The sequence below is a fragment of the Solanum tuberosum genome, unplaced genomic scaffold, assembly GCF_000226075.1.
Source record: "Solanum tuberosum cultivar DM 1-3 516 R44 unplaced genomic scaffold, SolTub_3.0 scf00315, whole genome shotgun sequence".
NCBI lineage: Eukaryota > Viridiplantae > Streptophyta > Magnoliopsida > Solanales > Solanaceae > Solanum > Solanum tuberosum.
Window position 1 is genome coordinate 421,149 of NW_006239239.1, and position 15,619 is coordinate 436,767.

Genomic DNA, 15,619 nt, shown 5'->3' on the forward strand with positions numbered 1-15,619 from the left:
TATATTATTTTCCTTCTAGACATTAAACTAAAAGAAAACTAAATGTTTTGCAATTAATGTAAACCCCAGACTTCAAAGAAAATTAAATACTATAAAATATTTTTAGATTAAAAAGAAAAAAAGTAAAAAGATTCTACCAAATCTCAACACATTATTAACCAACTAAAAGGATTATGGAAATAATTTTTACTCGTTCACATTGAGTACACTTTTTTAACAAGTACTTCTTCAATTTCATACTAGTTGTCTACCTTGCTACAATTAATTATGATTTCTTAAACAAAAAATGAACAACTTATATGAGTATTGGAATGAATAGTTAATGTTAAACGGTAAAACAGTGGAAAAAATTATCTTTCGGTGGAGAAGCAATCAAAAGTGAACAAACACCTACCAAGTGGGAGACAAAAAAACACTAGATTCTGAAAATTAAATTCACATCGAAATCCAGAGCAACACAAATTTCAGTAAAAATTATGCATCTCATTTAGTCCAGGTAAAGCATTACTACTACATTGAAACACTGCAGAAGGAGGGGGCCTCACTACTTATTATCAAAACAATAACAAAATAACAATCTACTATTTGACTCCGTTAACTTAAACGGAGAATCTAAAACAAACAACTCTAATATACTAGTCGATTTCACATTGTCGCCGGTAGACAAAATTTGCCAATAGCTCTGGCAATCTGGAGACAATGAATGGTAGTTTTGAGAAGGATAAATTATAATGCCATTAGAACATCAACACTGGAAAAATCTCCAATGTCTTTGAAATAATTATCCACTTCTAATGCACCCAAGTCTAGAAATGAATCATCAAATTTGCAAATCTCAGGATCTAATACAAAGTCATTGGTGAAATCCCAAGACGGTACGTATTTGGATGGCGTCAACAAATCATCATTGGTGAAACTTGTTGTGTCGTTAAATAGTGTTTGTTCTGCATCTGCAAAGTTGAAAAAATCGTCTAAGAAGGAAACGTCTGTTGGTAAGTACTCATTTGAATAGTCTGGTATGACTGTAAGTGTCTCGCCCTGGCACTCAAGGTGTTCGACGTTTTGCTCACTGTTTGGTTGTTCCACCAATATTGTGCAATTTTCTTCCACTTTTGTTTCTTCGAGAATTGGTTCGGACCCAGACACGCTTTGTTGCTCTGCTTCTTCACTGGATTGACTAGTTCTGAACCGCAAAACAGAGGTGGGAGAAGAAAGATTGTGTGATTCATCACCAGATTCGTAGCCCGAATTCGAAGCCACATTGACTTCCGGATTCTCCTTCATTGGAGGAGTAATGAAATTTGTTAAAGCATCTGGTCCACGGAGCTTAATAGCTGCATTGTCATAAACCATAGCAGCTTCTTCAGCAGTATCATAAGTACCTAACCAGAGCCTAACGCGACGCGCTGGGTCTCTGATTTCAGCAGCCCATTTCCCCCACGGCCGTTGACGCACTCCCCTGAACTTCCTAACAGTTCCATCAGCCGGTAGCTGCACCACTTCCTTCCCTTTCAACGCCTTCTGCTTCGCTTGTGAAGCTTCAGCTACTCGCTTCTTGCCATTACTAGTACTCACAGTTTTAACATCATTAATTGATTGCATCTCAATACTGATTTCACTAATGTATCTTTTCACACGTTTCCGCCCAAAAAGCTCTTCTTCATCACTTGAAGAGTCAGTTGCATCTGGATCAGTAACAGATATCCGTACAGTCCTCGGAATAGTAGGATTATACTCCGAGGATTTCCGGACATCCGCTACCTTCTTAAGCGGCTTTATATTAGTAACTTTTCTGATTGTTCTCTTGTGTTCGGTATATTTGACCGGACAAAGCATATTGTGATGATCCATTTTTTAACTAAAAAATGGTGAGTGAAGTGTGGTTGCTGAAATGAAAATAAGGATGAGATTGTTTTGAGAGTGGCACAAAGGGATTAAAAAGGAAAGGAATAGTCAAAGAGAAGCTTGAAACATAAGGAGAGAACCAAAGACATCTGACAAAAAGAGGAGCAAGTTTCGTTAAAAGATGGAATATATAGTGTTAAAGGGGGCAAAAAGAAAAGAAGAAAGTAAACCAGCACCACAAGCTTCACAGAAACGGAGCACAAAGTTTTGAAGGTGATAACAAAGCAAAACCCTTTTAACAAAGTGAACCTCAAAGGAAACAAGAAAGAAAGAAGGGCTAAAAAGGATTTAGTGTAAGCGTGAGGCTTAAAAAGGCTGAGTGGACAATAAAGGGAAATACCATATGGTCTAAAAAAAGAGAAGGAATCAAAAACTCGTAATCCTATGTTTCTCAAGAAATACTTGCTAGTGATGAAGTGTTGTTCTTTGTGTGATGAATGAAAGAGAAAGTTGAGTTTGTGGAGAGACAGAGTTGTGTTTCTTCAAGTCCGTGAGACTACAACGCCTTGGTTACCTCTTTTATAGGATCCGATCCAAGCCGAAATTCCAATATATGTACATTAGTATTACTTTTATTTATATAATATATTGCACTATTATTAAATGTTTCATAAATATGGCAGTAGTACCATACATGTACCCAAAAACAAAATAAGGCAGTAGTACCATACACTATCACATTCTAAAAATATCTTCCTCCTCCGAAGAAAGGAAAATAATGAAATAACTTTTGAATCTTCTAATTCAATAATGGAGTCAAAATTTTCATAAAGGGTGTTCAGAAATAACACAACAAAAGTGGAGAAAACATTTGCTGCTTGTGAGATTCAAACACGCAAGCACTATCTCATTCCAAGCGTCTGAAATCACTAGGTTACAATAGTTTGTTGTGTTAAGGGTGTCCAAAAAATGTTATTTAACCATTTCTTGTATATACAATATTTTTTTTCAAAAAAATTGGACACCCTGACAACCAAGTAGCTAAGCCATTGTTTCTAACTAAAAATGTGTATGACGTATCAAAATGTCCTTTGAATCATGCAATTTTAAATATGTTGTGTAGTACGATGTTAAATAAAAATAACACCAATCTTTTAAATAATGCTGTTTTTAAAATTAAAAAGAAACATAGGAAATACTAGTTCATCGGAGTAGTTGTTTTGTGAAAGGGGTAGTCACCGGCCGTCGGTGTTAGGGACCCAAAGATTCCGTCGACGGAGAGAAAAAACTACTCGCCGCATATATATATGTAAGTTGAAAAAAACCACGAAAGATTTGACACGTATGTATAGTGGGCCCCACAAATAAGGTTGGTCCAATGTGTGAACTTCAAAATGAGTCAGCATTTTATTTTTAAAATCTCGAAGCCCGTGTGACCGGTCACGTGAGGCCCAGGATGCCCGCTCTGTTAAAAAAATTATGTCGGTCAAATACTTATGCAATTGGCTAACAACTCATTTCTTTGACCAGTAAATACATAATAAATAACTTTTATAATTATTACTGGTTCTTTATTTGTATCCTTTTTATTTTGGTAATTTTATGGAATGATAATTTTTCTATTTAAAACATGCTTGTCAATCAAGTCAATGAAACTAATTTTGGGGCCATACACTTTTTTTTCTTCGCTCAGTATCTAATGCTAAATTATTTTGGATTCGAGTCATAAGGCTCTATTCGGAAAAAAATACTCTCTGGCAAGGATTTTTTTTAAGTGACTTTCACTAACGAAATGACATAACAATGCTCAGTTTGGTTATCTTCTCCTTATATTCAAGTGACTTTCAACTCCTATTCCGTCCTAGGTTGTTTGAATATAGACTTGTTCAACTCAAGACATTGAGTAGGAGGAAAAGTTTATGTGCATTAATTGTGTAGACAAATTTATTATGATCAAAATTTCTGATTCTTGGACTTTCCTTTGGACAAAGATGAATTTTGAAGTTTAAATGAATTAAATTTTTTTACTTTTACAGCTAGGAATAACGTGGTGGACAACCTAGAATTAGCCGCCATTAATAATTTGGTTTTGTACGGCTCTGGGTTTTACCTTCTTTATTTACTTTTATCGAGGATGCTAACTGAACCCACGCGATTCTGGTCTCCGTGGTGAAGACGTACATCACTAATGTACTTTTCTTTTAGAGCGTGTGGTACAGACGTGCACTGAAGCGTGTGGATATTTATAGCTAGAGCCTTTTTTTTACCAGAAGCAAGTGTCCCAATTGTCGACGTTATTTTCAGTAAAAATGTTGGCAATAACAATCTTTCACCCCACAAAGTGGCACATGGACAAGTGAAAGAGTACATATGATACAAATAAATAATCGTGACGAATTCAAAAAATTTATTTAGAAAGTTTAAAATATAAAAAAAATAAAATATACGAGCTAGTTGAAAGGAGTTTAATCAGTGATAGAGTCAGGATAATTAGTAGGGGTTCAAATATGAATAAGTAAACATACGAACTAATCGAAGAATTCAACATGTACTATATATACATAAAAATAATTTTAACCATTTATAAACAGTGTAATTTTTCATCAAAAAGATTTTTGATGAACCCCTTCCGGCCTAAGTTGGCTCAGAGTCCAGAGTTCACAATCTATTATATATGCACAAAAAGTAATTTTAATCATATATAAATAATATATTTTAGTTGGAGAAATCTGAATGAACTCCTAGCCTTAAGCTAGCTCCACCCGGAATACAATATGATTATCCCCTACGAAATCTGTTTCATTAATTGTACTGTTTCATGGTAAAATTTTAAGTTTTTAACCCCCAATTGTACTTTTTTAAAGACTCCAACTTTAGTTATTTAAACTATATATATACACTAATCTTAGCAATTACTAAAACATTACTTATATATGAATTGATTACTTAAAAATAATAGTAAGCAACACATCATTAGATAACATTTTTAGTGTAAAAATATTTTAAAACATTGGTATACAAAATCTAAATTCAAAAAAATAATGTGAGGAGATTAATAATGAAAAGAAACACAGCCCAACCTATCAATGACTATAACAACATTATTGGTTGCTGGGGTAGTGATTTACTGTTATACATTTATAATAACATCAACATTGAAATAATACAAATTTACATTTAAAGGGTGTGTTTGGTACAAAGAAAAAAAGTTCCTTAGTAAAGATTAATTCGATAAATAATTACCTATATTCTTGTGTTTGATATGCAACATAAAATATTGTCTTTAGTATATTATAGATGGGTGGGGGTAGATATGTGGGGATGGAGCCTAAGAGACTGAAGCAAAGATGAGGTGGGTTGGAGGATGAGGAACACATAATAAACGGATTGTCGCTCGTGAAACTATATTTTCTTACTTTTACAAATCAAGTCATTTCCTACATTTTAAAGAAATTTATTATTTTCATAAATAAAATATTTTTCAAAAAATTTGATCAAGTAAACATCAAAAATTTTAAAAATATTTTTCTTTGTATCGAACACATCCTACGATAAAATGCTCCGTACCGGAGAGTATGGTTTTCGAAAACAATCGAAGATTGCGGTTAGTTATGGGGTCATAACTTTTAGAATGAATGCAAAATTCGTACAATATTGGTGAATACATTGTCTTGATTTACTATAATACAAATGTTTTGCAGTTGCATTACCAACAAAAGAAGTGGAAGTGGAAAATACTAAAGGAATGGAGCAAGTGGGAGATGGTACTTTGTGTCTGTCTTATGCTGGCACGTAAAATCAATAAAAAGCTGAATTTTCATTATGTGAGAGTGCTCACATGTTTTACTGCTCTGCGCACATTTATGGAATTGTGGCGCCATACATGCATCTTCTTTCTTAATCACCATTCAACCGTTGATAAATTTTGAAAATATTCATTGCCAAGACATAGAATAACAACATAATACAATACTTGGTTATTTGTTATCTTGTTAAATTATAAAATCAAAATAGAATTAATTAAATGTTTTTAATTGTATTCTTACAATTAATTCCTTTTTAATAGTGTAAATGAATTTGTAAAGTTTCATTTTTTTTAAAGGGTGAGCTCTACTAGCCTACTATAGACACTATAACAAAAACACAATCATTAGCGGCAATAAATATACACATAAGCAAAGAGTGATAAAGCTTTTACCGACATTAGTTAATTGTCATTGGATTTAGTGTCGCTATAGGCTTTAGGGATATTATAAAGAGTGCTAAATGATGCTAAAAATACATTTTTAGTGGCAATTAAGTTATTGCCATTAATTAATTGCCACTAAGGATCATTTTTGATATAGTGAGAGGGCATTACCAATTACTACTTCTCACCCGACGCTTGGAGGTGGCTGGCACTAGTCGGTAGGAGGGTTTGTCCATCGGCAATCTCATTGATGTGACTTAACCTTGAGCACTAGTGATGGCCTGCACTATTCAGGAATTCAGGTGAGCGCGAGGAAGTAGATAGTAGCTGAGTGAAAAGACTTCTACATAGGCAATACGAAGGCCCTGTTCTTCTTGGCCTGGGGAATTTTGTAGATGGGCAAGGATACCAATGGATGACACGGATTTTGATGTGGAGAATGACGATTCGTTCAACCCTCTATTGGTGAAAAACAAGCCCTCTAGAGTATCAAAGAAGATGAAGGTGGGCAAGGATAAGAGCAGGTGGGCCGCAGTTAGTTTACTTCATTGAGATACCGATTGGACTCAACCCATACCACAAGCGACAGATCGCACAAAAAAAGTGAAAGAGTTAGACAACTTCCTAGAAAATTCTTAATAGCCTTCTGAAGATTAAATGTGGACATCTACACACTACTCCTTAGGATTCTATTCGACATTTGCCGTTTTACTGGGAGATCGGTAACATGGGCTCTAAAACCAAATTATCACGATTCAATCCATCAGACTGTGTAGGCACCGATCTAATCTCAAGATACGAGAACTTTTACCACCCAATTTTAAGGCGGACATTGCGGAAATGAATAAAAATAAGAGAATTTCTTTAATAAATTTAACAACCATAACCTAGAGTACAAAATCATCATTTTACAACCAACCAAAAAGAAATCCTCTCAAGAAACTAGTCTAAACATATTCAAGAGTTACTAAGTAAGTGTAATAATATATACAGAGAAAATATGACATAACTCCCACCAAAAGAGTGATGAAGGATACTATTGATAAGTTCTATTACGTCTTGGTTTCTTGTATCCTAGTCTGTATAGGCTTTTGGTCTTGTTGTACCTAAGTCATCTAGGACTCTTGGTTATTCTCTATGTATATATATATATATGGAAAAAGGGTCTGATATACCCCTCAACTTTGTCATTTGGAGTTGATATACCCCTCGTTATGAAAGTGGTTCATATATACCCCTACTTATATACAAACGACTCACATATACCATTTTCCTCTAACGGAAATGAAAAATAATAATTTTAGTTTAATTTTTATTATATTTTTTTAAAAAAATATAATCCCATATGAGTATATTTAATCCTCCTCAAACTATTTTTTTTTACTTTTTTTATTTCAATGACTAATTTAGATTTATTATTTTGATGGTCAAATTTATTTATGTTTCTCTTGTAAAACTTATTATAGATGATCAAATTTTTTTCTTCAAATACAAAAAATTAAATTACAATATAGACAAAAAAAAACAGTTTTAAATTTTTTTCTTTACACTAAGGAATGAAAGAAAAAAATAAAATAAGAATAAGAAACTCAAATAGTTATAATCAAAGAAAGTCAAAAAATAATTTATGTATGAAAAAGATTAAAATATACCTTGAACTTTGCTAGAAGAATCATATATACCCCTCAATAATTTTTAAGAAAATTAAAAGTCAAAAATATAAATTTAAAACTAATTTTTTCACTTCCGTTAAATGAAGGGTATATATGAGCTCATTTTGTAACGGTAGGGGTATATGTGAGTCGTTTGTATAACAATAAGGGTATATATGAGCCATTTTGATAACAAGGCGCATATAAGCTTCAAATGACAAAGTTAAAGGGTATATCAGACCCTTTTCCCTATATATATATATCCTCGTGTACGCTGAACATTTATTATTGAAGAAAAGTTTCTTACATGGTATCGGAGCCCTAAGAGGTTACAACAACCCAAAAAAAAATAGAGAACTGACTCCAATGGCAAAGGACGATAATATTTCCACAGCCTCTGGCTCGCTAGGAACAGAGCTGATTGCAACAACACAAACCTCATTCCCTAATATACCTTTACCATCACCAAATCTTGCACACCAATTACCAGTTAAACTCACATCCTCAAATTTTTTATTGTGGAAGACGTAATTTCTTTCGATGGTTCGAGGATGCGGACTTGGTCATCATATCGATGGTAGTGCAGATTCCAGATCAGTTTTTGACTGGAGATCAACCTAATCCTGCATACCATGGGTGGATAAGACAAGATCAACGTGTGTTAAGTTGAATCGTTGCTTCAGTCTCCGAAGGTATTTTACCTCAATTGGTTGGTGCAGAAACGACTCGCAATGCGTGGAGCAAACTTGTGGCTGCCTATGCGTCTGGTTCAAAGCCACAGATTCGTGAGTTGAAAATATAATTACACATATTACGAAGAGATAATGCAAGTATCGAAACCTATGCGCAAAAGGCAAAGGGAATTGCAGACAAGTTGGCTGCATTGCAACATCCCGTTAATGATGATGATCTGGTTGAATTCATTATCGCTAGTTTGGGACCAATCTATCATCCCTTTACAAGATCACTTGAATCGCGTTTAGAGGATAATTAAAAAGAGATGAGGCTTTTAATGTCATAGCACCGACAACACAATTTACTCACAGCTCAGTTGCTCACAATCGTGGACGCGGTAAAGGTAGAGGTAATAGAGGTTGTGGTCTCTCTTCGAATCAAGTTTACTCCCAGATGGCTCATAATAGTGGTGATCAACACCATACTCCATACTCTAATATTCAGTCTTAAATCACAGATGCATCAACCATTATTTGTCACAATTGTGAAGGAAAAGGTCGTATCGCACTAGTATGCCCGTCACCTAGAACATGCAATAGAACTCAATCTTTTGGCAAACCCGTCTCTAACCTAGCAAACACGCAACCCTCGCCTACCCAAGATTTGTTGATGGATAGTGGCACCACACATCATACGACGACTGACCTTAATAATCTTGGCATTCACTCTGAATATCAAGGTCCGAAGGAGGTAACTCTAGGTAATGGCTCTAAATTACCAGTTTCTCATATAGGTAAAAGTTCCTTTATTTCTTCTGCCAAAAAGTTTAAACTTGAAGATATTGTTCATGTACCTACTACTACTCAAAATTTGGTATCCATAAATTCTTTCACCAAATCTAATAATGTCTCAGTTGAATTTTTTTCCGAACCATTTTTTGATTAAGGACTTGGCAACGAGGGCACTACTACACACAGGGTTGAGTAGCGGAGGGCTATATTTGTTACCAGTTACAAAGTTATAATCTCCGGCCTCCTTTGCAGCTTTTTTCAGTACATGTGCATCATATCCTACCGTTCGTCAAGCATTACCATCAATTGTTTTAAAGTCTAGTAAATCTTCTAGTGTATGCACTACTTGTGCAGTTAACAAAAGTCATAAGGTCCCTTTTAGTGAGTCTAGTTTTCAGGCCTCCGACCCTTTTGATTTAATTTGTTCAGATGTTTGGGGTCTTGCCCCAATTGTCTCTAATGATGGTTATCGTTATTATGTGATCTATTTCGATCACTTTAGTAAATATACTTGGATATATTTTCTTCTCTTTAAGTCTGATGTTCTCTATGTGTTTATTCAATTCCTTACCTTGGTTGAAAAATATTTTGGTTGTTCAATTAAATATTTTCAAGTTGACTGGGGTGGAGAGTTTCAAGCCTTGACAAGTTACTTACGTGATAATGGAATTACACAACGTTCTTCTTGTCCTTATACGCCTAAACAAAATGGTTGTGTTGAACGCAAACATAGACATATAGTCGAAACTAGTAAATCATTATTACATCATGCTAATGTTTCCTCTCATTTTTGGACTAATGCTTTTGAAACTGCAGTTTACACCATTAATAGATTACCTACGCCAATACTACAAAATTAATCTCTTTTTTTTATACTATTTCAAAATGATCCAGATTATTCTCTATTGCATGTGTTTGGTTGTCTTTGCTTTCCTTGGCTTCGTCCTTATACGAAGGACAAATTATCACATTGCTTTAAACCTTGTGTGTTCTTAGGATACAGTAAAATTCACAAAGGATATAAATGTTTTGATCCTACTTCCTCCAAATTTTTTGTATCTCGTCATGTTATGTTTTATGAATGTGTGTTTCCTTTTTCATCACGGGATGCTATGGTGCCCGAAACATCAACCAATGCCACCACCGATCCTTTCACGCTACACCCTCCAGTTACATCTCCGCCTCTAGTTTTGCCAACCTCCCAACCACATTCACCATCTAGTCAAATTAGTTCTACGCCTACAACTACATCTAGAACTTCGCAACCTTCACCACTACACTTATCTGCTAATGAAATTTCTCCGTGTGTTGACCTGTCTAAGTGTGACTTGCCGATTGTTCCCTTTGACTATATCCCTTCTCCGTTGCCTTCAACACCAACTCGTTGAATGATTGCTCTATTTAAAACAGGTTCGTTGAAGCCGCGACAACCATTCTTCATGTCTGTTATTACTCTTTCATTTGAAGAACCTACATGTTACACTAAGGCTATTAAGACTATACAATGACACAATGTTATAACTGAGGAGTATAATGCCCTAATACAGAATGGCGCATGGTAGTTTGTGCCTCCTTCTTCATCACAAAATATCATTGGTTGTCGCTAGATATTTAAGATAAAATTGAAGGTTGATGGTTCATTAGAGCGTTACAAGGCACGTCTCGTTGCAAAAGGATATCATCAACGGCCTGGGGTTGATTTTGTGGATACATTTAGTCCAATTGTTCAACCTACTACTATTCAATTTTTACTTTCGTTGGCTGTAACTAACAGTTGGCATATAACACAACTAGACATATCTAATGATTTTCTTCATGGAAACTTGGATGAGCCGGTATATGTCTCAACCTCCTGGTTTTACTGACCCCTCTCGTCCAGATCATGTTTGCCTCCTCAAGCACTCTCTCTATGGTCTCAAACAACCCCCTCGAATGTGGAACAAACAACTCACTGATGCTCTTCTTTCACTTGGGTTCATGGGTTTTACGACTGATACTTCTCTATTTTATATGTCCACTCCAGGTGACAAGCTTTTTTGCTTGATATATGTGGGTGATATTTTAATAATGGGTAATAATCATGTACGTATCAAGGCTTTGGTTTCTCAACTTCAATCTCAGTTTGTTGTCCGAGATTTAGGGACGTTGTCCTATTTTTTGGGTATTACAGCAACTTGGACGAAAGAAGGATTATTTCTATCGCAACACAAGTATGTCACTGAGCTCCTTCGCCGAGCACAAATGGACTCATGCAGTTCTGTTACTACTCCAATTTCCCCTGCTTCTAAGCTTTCCTCTTCTGGTGGAATTCCGTTGAGTGATCCTTCTATGTATCGTAGTATAGTTGGTGCCCTACAATACTTGACATTCACTCGTCCCGACATAACTTACACAGTAAATAAAGCTTCACAAATTATGCACTATCCTATAGACACACATTAGGTGGCAGTGAAGCGTATTTTGCGATACATCAAATCAACATCTGCTCATGGTCTATTTTTATCACGTACCTCGACCACCCTACTTCATGGTTACACAAATTTTGATTGGGGCAGCGATATGGATGATCGAAAGTCTACCACTGGTTTTGCGATATATGTTGGCAACCACTTGATCTCATGGTCTTCACGGAAGCAACATCCTGTCTCCAGATCGAGTACTGAGGCTGAATATAGGGCCCTGGTAGCTGCAACTTCGGAACTCACTTGGGTTGAGTTCATTCTTTGTGAGGTTGGTTGTTGCACCTCTTCTACTTTTATTCTTTGGTGTGATAATCTGAGGGCTATATACTTGAATGTCAATCCCATTTTTCATTCTCGTACAAAGCACATATTACCATTTTTAGCACAAATAACACGTACTGGTAGGTATTATCAATCGACCCAAATTCACCATAGAACATCATGTAATAAACAAAATAAACATGCAACTTGAAGATAAATTAACACCCTACCATTTTTAGCACCACTCTTATCACAAGAAGTATATTTTGGAACCCATACGATCCATCTCAAATCACCCTACCTTTTTCGCTGCCAATTCCACCATTTAGGCCAGCCCATTTATCATGCCAGCTTATAACTTAATCCTTCCCTCACTTACAGATTTTTGAAATATCAGACCGCTACTAACTTTGTTAACCAACCTACAACTATCCTTTAAGTTTTCCTGCCAACAACTCTCTGGCTCTTGACCTATTCTAAGAACCACATGTGAGACTCTTACTAAATTAGTTTGACTCAAATACCCTCTTTTAGATGTGTTCTAAACATTGCACAATAATAATCAATTCTAACGAAAATCATACACCATACCCCCTCGATCATCCACATGATCTATTAACCTCCTGCTTAGCCAAACATACCACATATGATATAATCCCAAGCGTAACATAGTCCATGCTCCCAGCCCTCCCAAAGTTGGTATGCATAACTAAACATAAGTGAAAATAAGTAGCTACATAACAGTAAGAAAGGCAAACATATATACCAACAGTCACGACATAATACAGATTCTCGATCACAAATTTTGGCTTGATCAATACATAAAACATATTCCACATGATAACATAGTGCATATACTCAGTCCTCCATGAAACTTACACACACAAATTACTAGTGTACTAGTTCGGTATCCAAGATACTTGATACATCCAAATTACACCTCCCTAAAGAAGTATAAGCGGTCGTTGTCAAATAAAGAACCTAACTAAGGTTAGGATTATTTCCACGAGGAATATGGTCTAGACTTAGGCTAATTTATGGTTAATTGTACGTTTAGTTTGATTATTTCTGTAAATATAAAGGATTTGTAAACAAAGTAATTGTTGATTGATTTGTTGTAACAAGTAACAAGTAAGCAAAATTCACAGTTTGTACTATCAATATGAGATGAAACTAGGGCATATGTGTTCCCTATAAGTTATTAACGCAGTAATCCTAATAATAGCAACTTTTTCCTAGTGTTTAACATTCAAAGTCGGTAAGTTAAGTATCTCCTAGGTGATTGGTCGTCCAAGTAGAAAATTTCACCATGCAATTTTGCTCGGTCTACGGGTGTATGATTTACTAACCCTTACCCTTAACCCCAGATTAGCCTTTGCGTATTTGGGTCAGGCTATAAGATAGCAGATTATCACACTAAATCTTCGTTGTTTAACCTCTTTCTCATTTATGACTTCCTTGGTCAGGCAAGTAGGAATGAGGCGAGTTCTAATGTTGCGCACCGTTAAAAATATTCAAAACGAAGAAGTTAAAAATACATGCATTAACATTATTTCAAAATTACTTGATTATAGTTTTACTTTGTTAATTATTCATGGTTCCCACAACCCTAGTGTGGATTTAACTATTTATGCTTGAGGATTCACAATTCATATTAGGATTAATAGCATAAATCATGAGCTTACAATAAGAATAGATGTAATCTGGAATATTGAATTGAAGAACAAACACAAATTTGATAAACCAAACTTTAAGAATTAAATTGTAAAAGTGTCTGCAAGATAATTCTCAAAGCCAAGACAAAAGTATCACAAAAGGTCTAACAACCCAAAAATAAAAAATACAACAAATATTTATAGAAAATAAATCCTAAACCAAGTCAAAAAAGGAAACCTAAGGAAATTTGATTTTGGGCAGTGTCACCACGGAAGGCCACCTACGGCTCGTAGGTGCCTTCGTCGTCAGCAGATAGCTAATATTTCAGTGGGTGTCTTCGACAGGCAAGACCTACGACTCGTAGGTCTAAGCACGGCTAGTCTAGTTCAACCGTTCATGAACTGGAACTCATCATCGACGGCTCGTCAGTTGCCTCTGTCGTTCAACACTTACTCCATTTTCCTCAGCACATCACTCACGTTTTCTACCTACGGCTCGTCAATGGAACGAAGACTCATAAATGGGCTAATATGTTACCAAAATTCTTATTGTTTCACATCTTAGTAAATCAACTACTCAAAAATCTATTTCCTGCAAAATAAGATCAAAATACCATCACATCTACTAACAAAATGCCTACAACTCATGCAAAACTTCAAGTTTAATGTATTAAAAATACCGTAAACTCAAGGTACATCAACACCCTTAACTTAAAATCATTGTTTGTCCTCAAGTGACACAATAAACTCTAAATGGAACTTATGTTGAAGCAACACATAAACTCAACCAATCACATGACATAATCTAAACATCACCCTCTTTTTCTTTATTCTCACCACAGTGCAAATATTTTATTCAGACTCAACAAGCTAACTCATGCGGATCAATACATGACATAGACATATCAATAGACACATTCACCTACACAGACAACAATCACCAAGATACTAACTTTTTGACAATGTAACTTCTGCCCTTACTGTAAAGAAATCCATTTTTTCACACAAAATTTGACCTTTTAGTTAGGGACTCAGTATACATTCACACTCATAAGTGAATTTAAATACAGTTTGTGCTCAATACCATAGGCTTGCCCTTATTTTCTATGTTTTGACCATCCAAACTGGTTACTTAGGATCACTATAGGGCTTTCTTAGCTTCTAATGTAGGCTCAGGGTCAGATTTGGTATATTTAGGATATTAAGTGACTTTTCTACCCTCTTTGAGAATTACATTGGCTATTTAACCTCTTTTTTCAACCAATTCTGACATTGTTTTGCTTGTTGCTCTTCTTCTTATGAAGTATTTTAGCGCGTGTGTGACTTTGACTTGACATTCTTGCTTATTTCATTCTTTCTACATCTTCTTATTCAAGTTTTTTTATTCTTTCGTCTCTTTTTAGCTTAGTCACCCCATTCTCTACATCTTAACACTCACGATCCATTCACCTCATCCCCATAGAAATATGGTGTAATTGCCCTCAATGCACAGAAAAATGTAATACATAGGGTGAGACAAATATGTGGTGCATAAGCGTCGAAGACCCATCAAGAAGCGGGTGGGTTCGATAGGCCCGAACCCATTGGATCAGCATGAGAGACGCCCAGTAATGCCCTCAATTATAAGGGGAACACCATCAGTATTGCTCCTCGATGCAGATGCACCCACAACCAATTCCCTTGCTCTACGCTGCCGCAACTCCTCATCTAGCACTGACTGCCACCGCGCTGCCTCAAGTTGTTGCCTCTCCCTCTTTCTGACCCGTCTTTCCTCCTCTTTCGGACTCATTAAAATTAAAAATTTATATTGAACAAATAAGATCCTTTATAAATGATATTAAATTCAATATTTAAGATATATATTGTCTTTTGAAAATATATTAATTAATAAACATATGTTCTTAACTAATATATTATAAAAAATAGTTAATTTATATTTTTCGATTTAGTATATTTTAATTAAATCAATCATAAAAACTAAAAGTACAAGTTTCTATGAACATCATGAAATACATGTGTGACAAAAAGATTAATATTATAACTATAATGTCATAAAATTATAAAACATTTGACAAAAAGATAATCTATC

General features: G+C 35.1%; 2 protein-coding genes across 2 annotated transcripts; one reads left to right on the top strand and one right to left on the bottom strand.

Moving 5' to 3' along the window:
- Positions 1 to 413: 413 nt before the first annotated feature.
- Positions 414 to 2,420, bottom strand: LOC102605010 (ethylene-responsive transcription factor CRF4-like). The gene has a single exon (XM_006360120.2). It carries the CDS (start codon positions 1,849 to 1,851, stop codon positions 727 to 729), a length of 1,125 nt encoding a protein of 374 aa, XP_006360182.1. The 5' UTR covers positions 1,852 to 2,420; the 3' UTR covers positions 414 to 726.
- An 8,571-nt stretch (positions 2,421 to 10,991) lies between these two features.
- On the top strand, positions 10,992 to 11,594 carry LOC107063182 (uncharacterized mitochondrial protein AtMg00810-like). The gene has a single exon (XM_015314712.1). The coding sequence runs from the start codon at positions 10,992 to 10,994 to the stop codon at positions 11,592 to 11,594; it is 603 nt and encodes a 200-aa protein (XP_015170198.1).
- The last annotated feature ends 4,025 nt before the right edge of the window (positions 11,595 to 15,619 follow it).